Below are 16,121 nucleotides of genomic sequence, written 5' to 3' on the forward strand. Positions count from 1 at the left end.
GATAAGGATGATGATGTTTTGCTGAAACAAAATGGCGGCCTTCCATGCCAGGGGTTAAGGGATGTCGGTTGCAGTGCAGGCTCCTTTGGTTTCAGCTGCCTCGTGACTGTATCACGTGGTGACGCCAGCCTCTTCCTTTCCTGCTTTCATACTGAGAAATCGTTTTGTGTACAGCATGCGGTGCCTTCCCCGGGGGCTGACTTGTTCTCGGAGTGAGTGATTTACATGTTGCGTCTCCCTCGGTGCTCTCCCCCTTAGCGCAACTCGTGACCCAGGAAGTGAGAGATGCCAGCGCGGGTGGTGGAATCCAGTGGTGGTTTTGGATCACTTTTTAGATAGTGATTAATATACACTCAAAATTTTAAAAATTCTCTTGGAGAAATTATGGTTCCAGAGAAAATGACAGGTTTCCAATGTGTCTCAAATTTGCTCAGCCCGTCTGGGGATCTTGTTACATTGGGATTGATTCCTCCCCTCTCGAGTAGACCCAACCGCTGCTCCAAAGTGGGCCACACTTTGAGCCGGAAAGCGCTTCCATCTTGCCAACTCCTCACCAGGGGAATCTTTCCTAATGCAAATCAGATAACCCCTTCCTTCCTCCACCCTAGTCACCTGTGGCAGGGCCCAGACATTCAGGCACCTCCAGGGCCAGGCAGGAAGTGGGGCTGAGGGTAGCCCGCTGGTTTGAGAGAAGGGTCCACGGTGCCCGCGGAAACCCGATAGTGTGGCCTCTGCACACCGCTGTCCCTCAGGCCACGCTCCCCATGTCAGATGGAGAGTATGGGTGCTGTGACTGCTGGATCCTTAGATCCATGGGAGGCCGGGGGGCTCCATCCACCCCCAGTGACTCTTGGCCAAAAGTCACAAACACCGTGCGCATGTGCAGCTGGCCTGCAGCAGGTTCGGTGTAACCTGTGTACTCCTCCTTGCCAAGCGGATCTGACCTCCAGTTTCCAGCAGCCTTACCCCGTTCCTGGAATTTGCTAGTCGGGTTAAGATTTCTTGTCCTGTTCTGCTTTCCTTGAAGACACTCAGGGTCGAGACCTTCTCAGGCTGCTCCTGGATTTAGCAAACAGAAACTACTTCCTCTGGAGCCACGTGCACTCTCAGGGGAAATATTTGCTCATCTGCTCTCACTCCGAGCTCACGTTTTGTTTCAGTGGGAATTTGGGAGTGAAGCGGAGCTCCTGTCTGCTCATGTTCCTTGACTGAATCAGAATGTCTTGGGAATTGGGGATACCCTCTGTAAACTGTGGGGTGCAGCGGGAAGATAAAATGCGAGTTGTCATGAAGTCTCACTTCTCTCCCTACAAGGGACTCAGGTGACAGAGGTGCCTGCCAGAGGGATCCTGAGCAGCCGCCCCTTGGTGTTTGTGCTTTGGAAGGGGGAGCTGAAGTTCAAAACCAAAAGTGCTGGGCTGGGCAGTGGCTGGAACACCCAGAGGTTCTGTGTGGGGAGCAGGTCACCGCCCATCAGTAGGAACGGGAGACTTTGGCAGCCCAGCAGCCCAGTGTCCTGGCAGGAGTGAAGCGGGCAGGAGGGCTGGCCCTGCCACGTTCCGTTAGCTAACAAGACACTTGCCCTGTGTAACTCAGAGTCCTGGCTTTCAGGGAGCCATGGCTTCCATAGCTTTGCCGCCCCTGACCTGTTCCTTTGGGGAGCAGGGGAGTCAGGGGACACGACTGCACAGCCAGGCTGAGCGTGGGGTAGTGCTCCAGCCACCGAAAGAAAAGCGCACCTGCCCCAGCCCAGCTGGACCACAGCCATGACGTGACAAGCGGGGCAGCCAAGTGGCTCTTCGTCTCCACAGCAGTTCTTGGGGCGGGGGGGGGGGTGTCATATAATAAACCCAACTGGGGCCGAGGCTGGAAGGCAGAAATACGACTCCTAAGAGGCCAGGGTATTCCGTAGTCCTGCCGACTTACGCAGCATTTGAATAGTGCCTGTAATCCAAGATTATCCTCCCTGGCAAGACGTAGAGTTTAAGTTAAGTTTATTTATTTAATAAGCTCTTAAGTTTATTAAGAGTTTTCCTAGGATCAAAAGAAAATCAGCCTAGGCCAGGTGCAGTGGCTCACTCCCTGGCATCCAGCACTTTCTGAAGACCTAAGCGAGGCACAGTGGCTCACTTCACTGTTACCCCAGCACCTTTGGGAAGCCAAGGTGGGAGGATTGCTTGAGCCCAGGAGTTTGAGACCAGCCTGGACAAGATGGTGAGACCCTGTCTCTACAAAAAGTAAAATAAAAAATTAGACAGACATGGTGGCACGTATGTGTAGTCCTAGCTACTCGGAGGAGACCGGGACAGGAGGATTGCTTGAGCCAGAAAGTTCGAGGTTGCAGTGAGCTGTAATTGCATCAGTGTGCTGCACTCCAACCTGGGCAATACAGCGAGACCATATCTTTACAAAAAACAAAAATAAAAAAATTAGCCAAACAGGATGGCACACACCTGTAATCCCAAGCTACTCAGGAGGAAGGAGGGAGGATCACTTGAGCCCAAGAGTTCAAGGCCACAAGAAGCTATGATGGCATCACTGCACTCCAGCCTTTTTTTTTTTTTAATTTAAAAAAAAGTTTTAATTCAGCCTAGTTTAGTTCTTCAGAAAGCTATGAAATCATGTCTTCACATGCCTCCCGATTAGACTGTTTCCCCCTTTTTCCTAACAAATAAGTCCTCGTAGCCTTCACTGCGGTGGGACAATTTTGAGGATATGATTTGCTCGCGAAAGCACTCCCCACACGCCAGCCAGAAGAGTGGTGCAAGTCCATCTGCATGGAGCCCCAGGGGCGTGCGCCGTGGCCAGCGTTTGTCTGAGTGGGAAGGGACAAAGCTTTGTGAATGAAGCCGGGAGCATCTGTAATCTTCTGGTGACACCAGAGACCTGTCATTGTTTGAATTCCATCTGAAATGAATGACGGAAAAATGGGAGCCCACTGGAGAACTTGACTGAGGGCTGGGCGCAGTGGCTCATGCCTGTAATCCCAGCACTTTGGGAGGCTGAGGCAGGTGGATCACCTGAGGTCAAGAGTTCAAGATCAGCCTGGCTAACATGGTGAAACCCCGTTTCTACTAAAAATACAAAAAAGAAAAAAGAAAAAAATTTAGCCAGGCATGGTGGCACGTGCCTGTAATCCCAGCTATTCGGGAGGCTGAGGCAGGAGCATCACTTGAACCTGGGAGGCGGAGGTTGCAGTGAGCTGAGATCGCGCCACTGCACTCCAGCCTGGGCGGCAGAGGGAGACTCCGTCTCAAAAAAAAAAAAAAAAAGGACCTTGAGTGAGGCTTTGTTATGCTAAGTTTTAAAATCCTCGGGAATCCCACTGGAGAGGGTTCTCTCATGAGTTAAAGCAATTGCTTATTTATTACTGCGTCACTAGTGGTGACTGCCCCCTCCTGTAATTCCTGCCTGCGAGGAAGCTCTTATTGTCGTGGTTTGCAACTTAGTAGCATTTTCCCGTGGACTTGGTTCCTTCAGTTGATTGGTCTCAGTTCCGTATTTGGTTTATAGTGATTTAGATTCCAAGAAATCAAGGTGTGCCACATTTTGCCATGTTTCCGTGAGTAAGAACTTGCAACGAAATCATCTTCCAAAGTCATTTCAAACTCAGATGTTTTCCCTTAAGCAACAATGTCTAGTGGTGGTTGGAGCCCCAAGCTGGCCCATACTTCATTATGTTTGCGAAACTTGGTTACAATTTAGGAAATAAAAAACAGTATTGTCGCAGTACTGGTAATGAATGGGAAATTGAACTCAATTATATCCCATAATAGTACTTAATTCATTCTCATATTGTGATTCTTGAAAGATAGCAGAGTTTAGGAGGTCAGTGGAGACTGGGAAATGTTCCGGAGGTGACTCGTGGGGCATCTCGGCTTTCTCAGAGTGTCTTCTTGTATTTCAAAACTCATAACTTTCCTTCTGCCTCAGTCCAGGTGAATTGGCCTGAGTCTTACGCTTTCTCAGTCCCATTAAGGTTACATAAGTTTATAAAAGGATAACGGAAGAGGAAGTAAAGAGATTCTCTCATTTTTCTTGGTTAACATGGAGCAGAGTAAGATGAGAAGGGAGGAAGACAGAGACTCCCGACGTGAACGCTGTGGTTGAAAGGGACTGAGCTGGACAGGCATGGAGCCCAGGCTGAAGAGAGAACCCCAGCTCAAGGTGCTGGGCCTGCCCAGGCTAAGTGTTGGCCATCGGCTTCCTTAACAAAGGAAGTTAACAAACCTGTAAAGATAGAGCAAGGCTTTTTCGGAATTGGTGTTAACACAAGAAGAAATTCTCAGCAACCGTTTAAGAAAACTGGATTAAACATGGCTTCAAAAATGTGTTGGTTTCAGATTCTGAGTGGTTTTCAAGGAGGCCTAATATGATTTCATTAAAAGTGAATTAGAGTCAATTACATGGGATTCGTCTATTAAATATTGTTACTGAAATTTGCCAGTGGAATTTTGGTTTTAATAAAAAATCTGAAATGAAGGAAACTGTAAAAAAAAATTCCTCTTTACAAATCTAAAGTGAGAATACAGTTAATGCAGTTTGGATTTTTCTGGGGTTTTTCGTGGGTTTTGTTGTGTTTTGTTTTTTGGTGTTTTCTTGGCCACGAGGTGTGTTTTATTTTCATTATTCATAGAAATAATTTTCTATAATGTCCCGGGGCCAACCGGAGAATTTGGCAGTCTGATTGGGAGTGGTTCCTTCAGAGACCCACAGGCCGGTGGCATCGGCGCGGGGTGCCCAGGTTCACAGTGCGGCTTGCGGCTCGTGTCCATCTTACAGGTGGCTCTTCCTCCACACCACGACTGGGGTCTCAGGGATGACGAGGGCAGGAAATCCTCCAGGCTCTTAGGAAATTTCACTCCGCTTCAGCCCAATGGTCTCTGGTCGGCAGGGTGTTCTTCTCCTGCGTCTCTGTTTTCTTCAGCTTGGCCCCATCAAAGCTGGCAATTCCCCCATGTCTGCTTTGTCTGCCATTTTCTTTTTTTTTTTTTTTTTTTTTTTTTGAGACGGAGTCTCGCTCTGTCGCCCAGACTGGAGTGCAGTGGTTGGATCTCGGCTCACTGCAAGCTCCGCCTCCCGGGTTTACGCCATTCTCCTGCCTCAGCTTCCCGAGTAGCTGGGACTACAGGTGCCCACCACCTCGCCCAGCTAGTTTTTTTGTATTTTTTAGTAGAGACGGGGTTTCACCGTGTTAGCCAGGGTGGTCTTGATCTCCTGACCTTGTGATCCACCCGCCTCGGCCTCCCAAAGTGCTGGGATTACAGGCTTGAGCCACCGTGCCCGGCTGTCTGCTATTTTCTTAAAACAATCAGTGCCATCCCGCTCCAAGCCCGCTGGTTGGTTGGTTGGTTTGTTTTTTGGCAGAGTCTCCTGCTATAGCACAGGCTGGAGTGCAGTGGCGGGATCTCAGCTCACTGCAACCTGTGCCTCCTGGGTTCAAGCAATTCTCCTGCCTCAGCCTCCCTGAGTAGCTGGGATTATAGGTGCCCACCACTACGCCCAGCTAATTTTTATATTTTTAGTAGAGACAGGGTTTCGCCAGTATTGGCCATGGTTGGCCAGGCTGGTCTCAAACTCCTGACCTCAGGTGATCTGCCCGCCTCAGCCTCCCAAAGTGCTGGGATTACAGGCGTGAGCCACTGCGCCTGGCCCAGTTAATGCAGTTTTGATTTTGTTTTGTTTTGTTTTTTGAGACGGAGTCTCGCTCTGTCACCCAGGCTTGGGGGCAGTGACGCGATCTCGGCTCACTGCAAGCTCCGCCTCCCGGGTTTACACCATTCTCCTGCCTCAGCCTCCCGAGTAGCTCGAACTACAGGCACCCACCCCTCGCCCAGCTAGTTTTTCGTATTTTTCAGTAGAGACGGGGTTTCACCGGGTTAGCCAGGATGGTCTCAATTTCCTGACCTCGGGATCCACCCGTCTCGGCCTCCCAAAGTGCTGGGATTACAGGCTTGAGCCACTGCACCCGGCCAATGCAGTTTTTTTAGTTTGTTCTTTCTTTTCCTCTCTGTCTCTCCTCTCCCCTCTCTCTTTCTTTCACAAGGTCTCGCTTTGTCACTCAGGCTGGAGTACGGTGGTACAATCATAACTCACTGCCACCTCAACCTCCTGGGCTCAAGGGATCCTCCCACCTCAGCCCCCCAAGTAACTGGGTTTACAGAAGCACACCACCATGCCCAGCTAATTTTAGTTATTTATTTATTTATTTGTTTGTTTGTTTATTATTTGTTTAGAGATGGGGGTGTCAGCATCTTGCCCAGGCTGGTCTCGAACTCCCGGGCTCAAATGATCCCTACACTGTGCCCAGCCTGAGGTTTCTTTCTTTAAAACATTATACCTTTAGGTGTTTCCTGTGTGTTTAGCAGTTAATTATCCAAAAGATCTGAGTGTAGCACGCCTCCCTGTGTTTGTGTCGTATTTGTTGAACTAATGGCACATCTGTTAGTATTCGCCAGCATCACAGAGCGAAGTTCTGCACACACACACGTGTTTTGAATGTATGCGTTGCCTGTGTACCTGGTTTTTCTTTTTTTTTTTTATTTACGTTAGACTTTCTGTTTGGCTCTTTTTCCCTTGCAGGGCATGCTGTTGAAGCGAAGTGGCAAATCGTTGAATAAAGAGTGGAAAAAGAAATATGTCACCCTTTGTGACAATGGCGTGCTGACCTATCACCCCAGTTTACATGTGAGTATGGCCCCCTCGGAGCAATTAACAGCTGCAGACCTCAACTAAACACCGTAGGGAAGGGGGACCTACCAGCAGCCCAGCCTCTTGTCTCTGTTTGAAGTGAAAGTTCGTATTTGGTCTCCTGCTCAACTGTGAGATAAATAACACTGTCCCTCGCACTCCACTAGACCATATGTCTTTCTCTCTCTTCCCCTCCCTGCCAGTCAATCTGCGGCTTTCCAATTCTACAAAGAATTACAATAAAAGGCACAGATGAAGTAAAATGTTAGATGAGAGTAAAAAGACAGGGGCAAGAAGAAAAGAGAAAGGAGAGAAGAGTGATGTATCTGAAAATCGAGAATGAAGGAAACAATCACAATTGAACCCAGGATTTAGCTTTGAAAAGCTGTGAACAAAAATCGGAAGCTAAATGCAATTCATGACTCAGCTTTTACTGTCAGATAACACATTCCAGTTCATTAGGCGAAAGAAACTTTTCTCTTTGTGTTATATGTAAGTTTGTGTTATATATGAGTTTGTTATACTGGTGGTGTGTAAGATAGATTTATAAACAAAATTAACTTTATTCTTGGGGAAGAAATGCAGACATTCTACCCATTGATAAAATACAAAAAATGCAGACACTCTACCCTTGATAAAATTTAAAGTTGGGGTGTTAATTCTAGTTTCCTAGCAATACATTCCATAACTCTTACTTAATGTAGAGAAATGTGTAGATTAGAATATATGGTGGAAGTCAGTCCTTCTATTCCATTGTCCCTCAGTATCTGTGGGGGATGGACTCTGGGATCTGCCTCGAATACCAGAATCCATGAGGCTCGAGTCCCTTGCATAAAATGGTATAGTATCTGCGTATAACCTGAGCGCATCCTCCTCTATACTTTTAAGTCATCTCTGGATTACTTATAATATGTAATACAATGTAAATTATCTGTAAATAGTTGCTATACTGTTGTTTTTTATTTGTATGCTTTTTCACTGTTGTATTAGTTATTTTTCACTGTTTTTTTTTTTTTTTTTTTTTTTTTTTTGAGAGGAATCTCGCTGTGTCTCCCAGGCTGGAGTGCGGTGGTGCAATCCTGGCTCACTGCAACCTCTCTCTCCTGGGTTCAAGCGATTCTCCTGCCTCGGCCTCCCAAATAGCTAGAATTACAGGTGCCTGCCACCACACCCAGCTAAATTTTTTTGTACTTTTAGTAGAGGCGTGGTTTCACCACGTTGGCCAGGCTGGTCTCGAACTCCTGACCTCAAGAAATCTGCCTGTGTCGGCCTCCCAAAATGCTGGGATTACAGGTATGAGCCACCACACCTGGCCGTCTTTTGAATATTTTTAATCCACAATTGATTGAATCTGCACATTCAGAATCCACAGATACAAAGGACAACTTTCTATCACTGTGTGAGGCTAGTGGTAATAGTAGCAGCAGCAGCAGTATGTTTTGTAGTTTTTGGTAGAGATTGGGTCTCCCTATGTTGCCCAGGCTAGTTTTGAATTCTTGGCCTCAAGCAATCTGCCTAACCTCGCCTTCCCAATGTGCTAGGATTACAGTCATGAGCCATGACACCCAGCTAAGCTATTAATTTTTAAAAATTGGAAATGCTTTATAAAATGACACAGTTATTGATGAGAAGTTAGAAAAAGCATATTGAAGAAAATTAATATTATTCCTAAAATACCACCTTAGGGAACCTGACTTAACATTTTAGGGTGCATACTCCCAGCTCTTTCTATGTATATATGCCTTTTCCTTCCACAAACACGTGGCCATTGTGTATACACTGCCCACAGCCTGCCTTCCTCACTAATGGTAGATATTTTCATGTCAAGAAATGTACTTGTACACCACCATTTTTAATGATTATATAATATTCCACTGTGTGGATATGCCTTCATTGATCCCACGGTATCTGAAAAATGAACCTTCTCAAATAAATTTAGTTTCAGTTTTTCACTATCATAAAGAACTCTAATCAGCGTTCCTCTGTTTCTCTCTCTGTCCCCTTGTCCATTTGCCTTGCCTAGGATAAATTCCTAGCAGTCGGCTTCCTGCGTTGAAGAGTTACGTGTGCTTTCATGGTTTTGGTGTATGTTGTCAAATTCCCAGAAAGGTTGTATTAATTTGTCCCATCTGGCCTTTTCTCTGCCCTCTCAAGAACATCTACCTTCAGAAAGAATAGCTTTTCCTAATTTGATAGGTAGCACATAGTAACCTCGATGCCGAATTCACTTGCTGGCCTGAGTTGCCCTTGTCTCCTCATCTTTTAGCAGTAGCTACATCTTTCAGAACCACGCAGCAAAGCAGGTGTTCCATCAGCATCTCTGGTTTCTGCTGTTACTGAGAGCACTTCCCATGTGTTACTATTCAGGGGGTTCAAGATATAGATAAGGATAGATTCTTACATAGATATTCTTTATTGTAGTAAGGAAATTCCTCTGTGCTCAGTGACCCACTAGTTCAGTTTTGGAATATAGTCAGACTGGTTCTCCAGGGGGCCCTCAAATCAGAGAGATGTAATACCTGTTCCATGAGGCCCACCTGGAACCAGGTTGGCATCTCTCCAGGACCACCCCATCTAGGTCTCCAGTTCTGCAGGTCTCTGCTGCACACCCAGCTTCCATCCGTCAGAACAACAGCAAGGCACCGGATCTTCCCTCGTTCTCTCTGCAAAGCTGCTCCATCAGCAGCGGCGGGGCTGCCCTGTTGCTGGCTTAGCTCCTCCTACGGACCCTGTCAGAGAGCAGAGGTCTAACTATTGAACCAGTTGCTTTATGTAAGTTAGAGAAGTGCAATCAAAATATCATTCTTGGTAAGACTCACTGACCAGTAAAAAGTGAGAGCTGATGAATGATACATTTCCAGTCAACCTATGCTCACTGCTGAGCCCAGGCTCAGTGGAAGGGATGTTTGCTGCTTCTTGCCAAGGGGCAGGTGTGGTAACAACGATACGTATCAGAAGATTCCCTTAGGAGGCCTAAAGCCTGTTTGCTTTTCATCCAACCTCTTGAGTATAGAATCATAACCAGTTCTTCAGAAGTTCTCCTATCCACAGGCTTTTTCTTTTCATGTCCCTCAGTGTTTGCCAATTCCATCCTTTCGCCTTCATTCATAAGTATGCATGGATATTATTGGAGTACAGAAGAGGGGCACAGTGGGGCTTTATTGTATAATTGTATAACAAGCAAGAGCCAATGTCATTTTCTTTTCTTTTCTTTTTTTTTTTTTTTTTTTTTTTGTGAGATGGAGTCTCGCTCTATCGCCCAGGGTTGGAGTGCAGTGGCATGATCTCGGCTCACTGCAAGCTCCGCCTCCCGGGTTCACGCCATTCTCCTGCCTCAGCCTACAGAGTAGCTGGGACTACAGGCGCCCGCCAGCACACCCAGCTAATTTTCGTATTTTCAGTAGAGACGAGGTTTCACTCTGTTAACCAGGATGGTCTTAATCTCCTGACCTCGTGATCCACCTGCCTTGGCCTCACAAAGTGCTGTGATTACCGGCTTAAGCCACTGCGCCCGGCGAGGCAATGTCATTTTCAGATGCAATCCTGTTAATGCTAGTCTCCTTGGAACTGAAATTTTTGATGCAGTTACATAGTTCCCTAGGGGAGGGGCTTAATCCAGGAATGGGTTTGAATCACTAGAGCCTGGTGAGATTGCATGACCTTCCATGTAATCCTTCACTGGTTTCATTTTCACAGCCAAGCATTGGATAACATTGTGGAGAGGTAGTGACTTCCAGGTGTATTCTCTGACAGGTGCGTACGAGTCTGTTCTGTTGTGAGTTGTTAGGGGACATGCTGACCCACACCAGCTGAGTTAGTCTGGTGGTCTTTGTTCAAAATGGGAAGAGGCATTCAATGGGACACCCATGAGCCAAATCCAGATTTTCCTTAATAAGAAAGTTGAGAATGTGCAAATGTGTTGCTAGTTCAAGTCCCAAAATTCTACACCGTGAGAGTGACCCCGTTATCTCAGTTGGAAAATTTCAAAAGATTGTAGAACCAGATGATCTCAGTTAAACACAGACCACACTGTGACACCCACATCCTTGGTTATCTCCAGGGTGTATTACGCCAGAAGGACTGTGAGAGTCCTTGGCCACATGCAGTGGTGGCGTAAGTGGTGAAGTGCTGGGGAAGCTGCCAAGATTGGTGGCGTTTGGGTGTCAGAGTCATTACTGTTGGTCCTGGCTCTATTACTGACCACAGCGTGCAGTGGAGCCTCTCCCTGCTAACACCCTATTGTCTGAACGTGGGAACCTGCTTCCTTTTCTCTTCTCTGGGATTCGGGCCTATGCCAGCCTCTGTAGACCTATATCAAGTCATTAAAAGTAGATGTTAACCTGTCAGTGGACCAGAATAACTCCCTCTCTTACACTAGAGGAAAATGTTATCTGGTTTCCAAGAACACGGTTCTCATCCACCTTTTCTCTGAAAGGCAGATGGGGCCCAGGTTCTGCAGGAGCCCCCGGAGCAAAAGCCCCAGAGCAGGAGCCCCTGGAACAGAGGCCTGCGTTGTTCTCATATAACACAGCCTACAGCCCGTTCTTTTCCACAGAGCCCAGGAAAAAATCCCGGCCAAACCATCAGATATTTTTAGAGTTTTCTACAAAGATGTAAGCGAGTATCAATAGTGAGGTTGCTGTACCAGCTCCTGGTGTATACCACTAACTTAAGAAGCCCAGGTAATTAGTGGACTACAAAGGAAACTAGCATGCTTTTGAGGAGACAGGATTCTAATCAGCTAATACTTCTATTATGGGGTGGGGACTTGAGAGCGCCAGGCCTGCAGTTGTATTAAATATGGCAGATTCAGACAGAGATGAGGTAGGGCCATGCAGCAGCCCATCAACACCAACGCTTGCCTGTGGCAGTGAGGCCCTCTTCCTTCCAGCACAGACATTTATTTTCTGTCCACGTGTGTGCTGCTCACAGTCCCCGTGAGGCTGGACCCTAGTGCCACCAGCAGCCTCCTTCCATTTGCTTATCATGTTAAATTCAGGGATCTGGGGAGAGGGTCTGCCACACAAGGAATGTTGGAGCAAGAGTAAACAACTGAGTCAAGTTTAAATTCTATAGGCCAATGTGGTTATGGGCGGGGGTGGGGGAAGGGGTAGTTCAACAGGATCTCAGGATTGTTTTTTCTTTAGGATCAAACCCAGACGGTGGAATCGAGGGTCTTTACCAGCCTTGTCCTTCTCCCTCTGTGACACAGGGATGCTCAGGCATAGTGGCCAATGTCAGAGGACTACCCGTGTGGGATAGGAGGGTCTAGAAGGCTCAACTGCCCTCCTAGGGCTGCTCCACACGGCTCCTGCATTAGTCAACCAAATTGAGTTCCCCAGCAAGCTCCCCAACAGGTCCTCCCTAGACAAGACAGGCATGCAAGGGCTGAGTTGATAGACCAGCCTGGGCAACATGGAGAGACCCCATCTCTACAACAAATAAAAAAAAGAGCCAGGCATGGTAGAGCACACCTGTGGTCCCAGCTACCCCGGAGGCTGAGTCAGGAGGATCACTTGAGCCAGGAGGTCAGGGCTGCACAGTGAGCTGTGATCGTGCCACTGCACTCCAGCTTGGGCGACAGAACAAGACCCTGTCTTTAAAAAAAAAAAGAAAAGAAAAGAAAAAGAGTTGATAGAGGCAGGTATAGCATTTGTTGCTGTCGGGTGGAGCGGCCACCCGCTACCGCAGCCTTCCCTGTGGCTGCCTCTGCTCCTGCAGTCTCCCGGCAGTGCCAGCATCCTCATACCTTTACTTGGGAAAGAAGCCCCAGCAGTGGGGAGCCCCGGCTTTCAGTTCCTTTGCACACTGTGGAAGCGGGAGACTGACCGTTTCCTAACCTGGCTAAAAAGTCTGGGTGAGGGTTTTTCAATGTCTCCATTAGATGCCCTTAGAAAAAGATCTCCCTGAAGAGGTGAGTTCGATTCCTGAGGTATCTGAACATGGTTTGCTGATTGCACAAGTGTCCACGGACATGGTTGTGTGAAAGATCGATCACCTTTGGACACGAACTTCAAGCATCAGTCCCAGACAGATGTTTTCCACACATCGGTGTGTTGTAAAATAGACCCAGCTCTTGGCCAGTCGGTAGGTGGCCGTGTTATGTGCTGAGCTTGTGGAATCCCAGCAGGATGACCTGCTCTTGGGAACTGTGGCTTCAGAACAAAGCAGCCAGTCATGAAACTGGGGGCACCTGGCATTGCAGGACACCGTGGGGCTGGTGTGAGGCTGAACATGTACCTGGAATGGGTCGGCTGCCTGGGAACCTCACAAATACTGATCCCCAGGGACCGCGTGTCTCCCTCAGAACGGGGGCAGCTTTCTACGTGCAGGAGATCATGACGAGGGACTTCAGCTGGATGGTGGCCCTGGGATGTCACTTTCCTTCCCACTGAATTGCTTCACATTTCTCCTTCCGTTCTTGTCATCCCCCAGAATGACAAGAAAACCTTTCTCGGTTTGTTTGTTTGGGTTTTTTTTTTTGGTTTTTTTGTGGGGTTTTTTTTGCCCTGAGCCCCCAGCTCAGTCCTTACAAAGATTGTTAGGAGACCAGCAATCCCTAGTTCCTTTGACACACAGCCCAGCCTCACTCTGCCCTTTACTTAGGACATAAGCTACATCTACATACCCTTCCTACACCACAGATGGAAGTTGTGGAGGGAAATCTTTTTCCCCAGGTCTGTTTCCTGTTGTTGAAAACCTTAAAACTTTTTCTTAGGAGAGAACCTCTCTTTCTAAGCAGCGGAACAGAATTGCTTATGGAGTAGCCGGATCATAGGATGTGATAATTTCCCTGGAAATCAGAGGGGAAAATAAGCAAAACATTGAGCCAACTCAGACTAAGAAAGCTCCCTGAAGTTTTATGCCAGTGCTACCTCCAGGCCCCAGATGTGCTCAGCTTGGATTCTATGAAGTCTTGACCCCAGCCATCACCCACAGCCACATCTCCCAGCCTCCTTCAACTCCTCCCCAAAGCGTTAGGACATGTTAGCACTGGCTGCCCCAGGATGATGGGGTCCCTGCACTTCTGTGCTTTGTAGGTTGAGAGAAGGAGGTATGGGCACAGGAGGAAGTGATGATAGATTTCCACTGTAGTTATTTTATTTTATTTTATTTTATTTTATTTTATTTTATTTTATTTTATTTTATTTTAAAGAGTCTTGCTCTGTCCCCCAGGCTGGAGTGCTGTGGCACAATCTCAGCTCACTGCAACCTCCGAGTTCAAGTGATTCTCCTGCCTCAGCCTCCCAAGTAGCTGGGATTACAGGCGTGCACCACCACACCTGGCTAATTTTTTGTTTTAGTAGAGATAAGGTTTCACCATGTTGCCCAAGCTGGTCTCAAACTCCTGACCTCAAGTGATCCACCCGCTTGAGCCTCCCAAAGTGTGTAATTACAGGCGTGAGCCACTGCACCTGGCTGTGGTTATTCCTAAAGGCCAGTGGTAGGGCAGGATAACAAGGACAGCGCCGGAGTGGGGAGAGGTGAATGAACCTACAGCGTCCACATCATTGCTTCGCTGGCAGAGAATGTTCAGCCACTGGTTGACAGTAGGCGGGGGCTGCCCAGACTGTCCAGGAGCATCTGCATAGCTTTCGGGTCACACAGAGGTGCCCTGCTGCGGACACTCAGGTTACATCCGTTCTAGTGGGTGCATTTGAAGGTAGACATTGGGAACTGGCTGGAAGGTGTCCGTTTTGGAAACGTGGAGAATGAGTTCTTTCACTGAGTAGGAAGTTTTGATGACGTTGTCTTCAAACTTAATAATGTCTGTGGACTTAAACGTGAGCCTTGGGGAGCACCTCGAGAGAAAAATGGAGGCATGATGAGAACGAGTCACTTCAGACTCTGAAGAGTGCGAGCTCTAAAACTTTCACCAAAAGCTCTTAGCAAACAAAAGCTAATGGAGTTAGTTGGATTTCTAAGGAAAACACTGTCCTGAAGTTGAAGCTACTGGGGGTAAGACTAAAACTGGAGCTCAAAAAAAAAAAAAAATGCTTCAGTTATTTCAACTTTCTCAAGATGCTATTATTTCATCTTTCTTTCTCAAGATGCTATTATTAAGTGAAACCTATAACCCAGTTTAGATAACACATAGAAAGCTCAACCAAATAATGAATGAAACTGCCTTCATGGGGTGACCAAACGCCCTGGTTTTCTGCAGGACTGAGGGGTTCCCAGGGTGCCGGACTGCCATAGCTAAAATCAGGGAAGTCCCAGGCAAGCTGGGACCTGGTCACACTTCCTCCGGGACTGACCACCCTACCAGCTCCTTTACCTCCACTTGGCATTTCGCAAAGATAACCCCAAACATGTAAATAAGACTGACACGGTCAAAGCAAGCACGCTGGCTGATGCTGCTGCTCCGTGGTCTGCATGTTTGTGTCTTTGAAAAATTGTATGTGTCCAAGACCTTTAAAAAGCCCTGACTGCTTAACTTTGTTGGGGGAAAATATATATGAGTGTCTCAGGGTTTCAGACACTTGGCTGGATCACAGTTGAGGTGGATCGAGGGCAGCCTGTTCTGAGACCCTGAGAGTCCCTTTCTGTGGACTTAAATGTGAGCCTTAGGGAGCACCTTGATAGAAAAATGGAGGCATAATGAGAAAGAACTTGGACCTCAGGGCTTCACAGTTTTCAGCGTGGCCACCTATTCATCTTCCGTGTCGTGAGCACGGCCATCGAGTGCATGGCTGCAATTCCTGCTGACAAAGATGTGTGCGGTGGGATTCCTAAGTGCACCTGGAAGGATGAGCTCAGTGGCCTCACGGTCAAGCCAAGGACTTCACGGTGCCTCTGTCCAGGAAAGCTCACCTGAGTTCTGATCCTGGCTGTCTGGGCTTCCTCAGGAGGTCGTTTGGCAGCTGTGAAACTCCTCCCCTCCGGGCCATACCTGGCTGACGTGCATGAACTGCTCAGACTTTTAAAAAACCTCCTTCTGGCCAGGCGCGGTGGATCACACCTGTAATCCCAGCACTTCGGGAGACTGAGGTGGTTGGATCACCTGAGGTCAGGAGTTCGAGACCAGCCTGGCCAATATGGTGAAACCCCATCTCTACGAAAAATATAAAAGCTAACCGGGTGTGGTGGTGGGTGCCTGTAATCCCAGCTACTTGGGAGGCTGAGGCAGGAGAATTCCTTGAACCCAGGAGACGGAGGTTGCAGCGAGCTGATGTGGTGCCACTGTACTCCAGCGTCAGCAACAGAGTGAGACTCCATCTCAGAAAAAAAAAAAAAAATCTTCTTAGATTCCTTTCCATTCTGCATGTGCCCAGGTTAAAACAGCTGTGGCTTTGTCATTTCTTCCTGACCTGCAATACTGGAGTTTTCCTTCTTAAGTTTTCCTCCTTTAAAATTATTAAAGAGCTTTCCTTCTTTTCATGACTAGGCAGGTTAATTTTTTTTTTTTTTTTTTTTTTTTTTTTTTTTTT

At 47.5% G+C, this 16,121-nt stretch overlaps 1 protein-coding gene across 2 annotated transcripts in view; it reads left to right on the forward strand.

Annotated features, from left to right (window-relative positions):
• Nucleotides 1-16,121, forward strand: part of AGAP1 (ArfGAP with GTPase domain, ankyrin repeat and PH domain 1) — a 630,727-nt gene that overhangs the window by 377,269 nt on the left and 237,337 nt on the right. For both annotated transcript variants that reach the window (XM_023228734.3, XM_023228735.3), the window contains exon 10: nt 6,583-6,687. In XM_023228734.3, the coding sequence (XP_023084502.1) occupies nt 6,583-6,687 (105 nt within the window). The remainder of the gene's footprint in view (nt 1-6,582; nt 6,688-16,121) is intronic.

Source organism: Piliocolobus tephrosceles, chromosome 11, assembly GCF_002776525.5.
Source record: "Piliocolobus tephrosceles isolate RC106 chromosome 11, ASM277652v3, whole genome shotgun sequence".
In the NCBI taxonomy this organism is placed as follows: Eukaryota; Metazoa; Chordata; class Mammalia; order Primates; family Cercopithecidae; genus Piliocolobus; species Piliocolobus tephrosceles.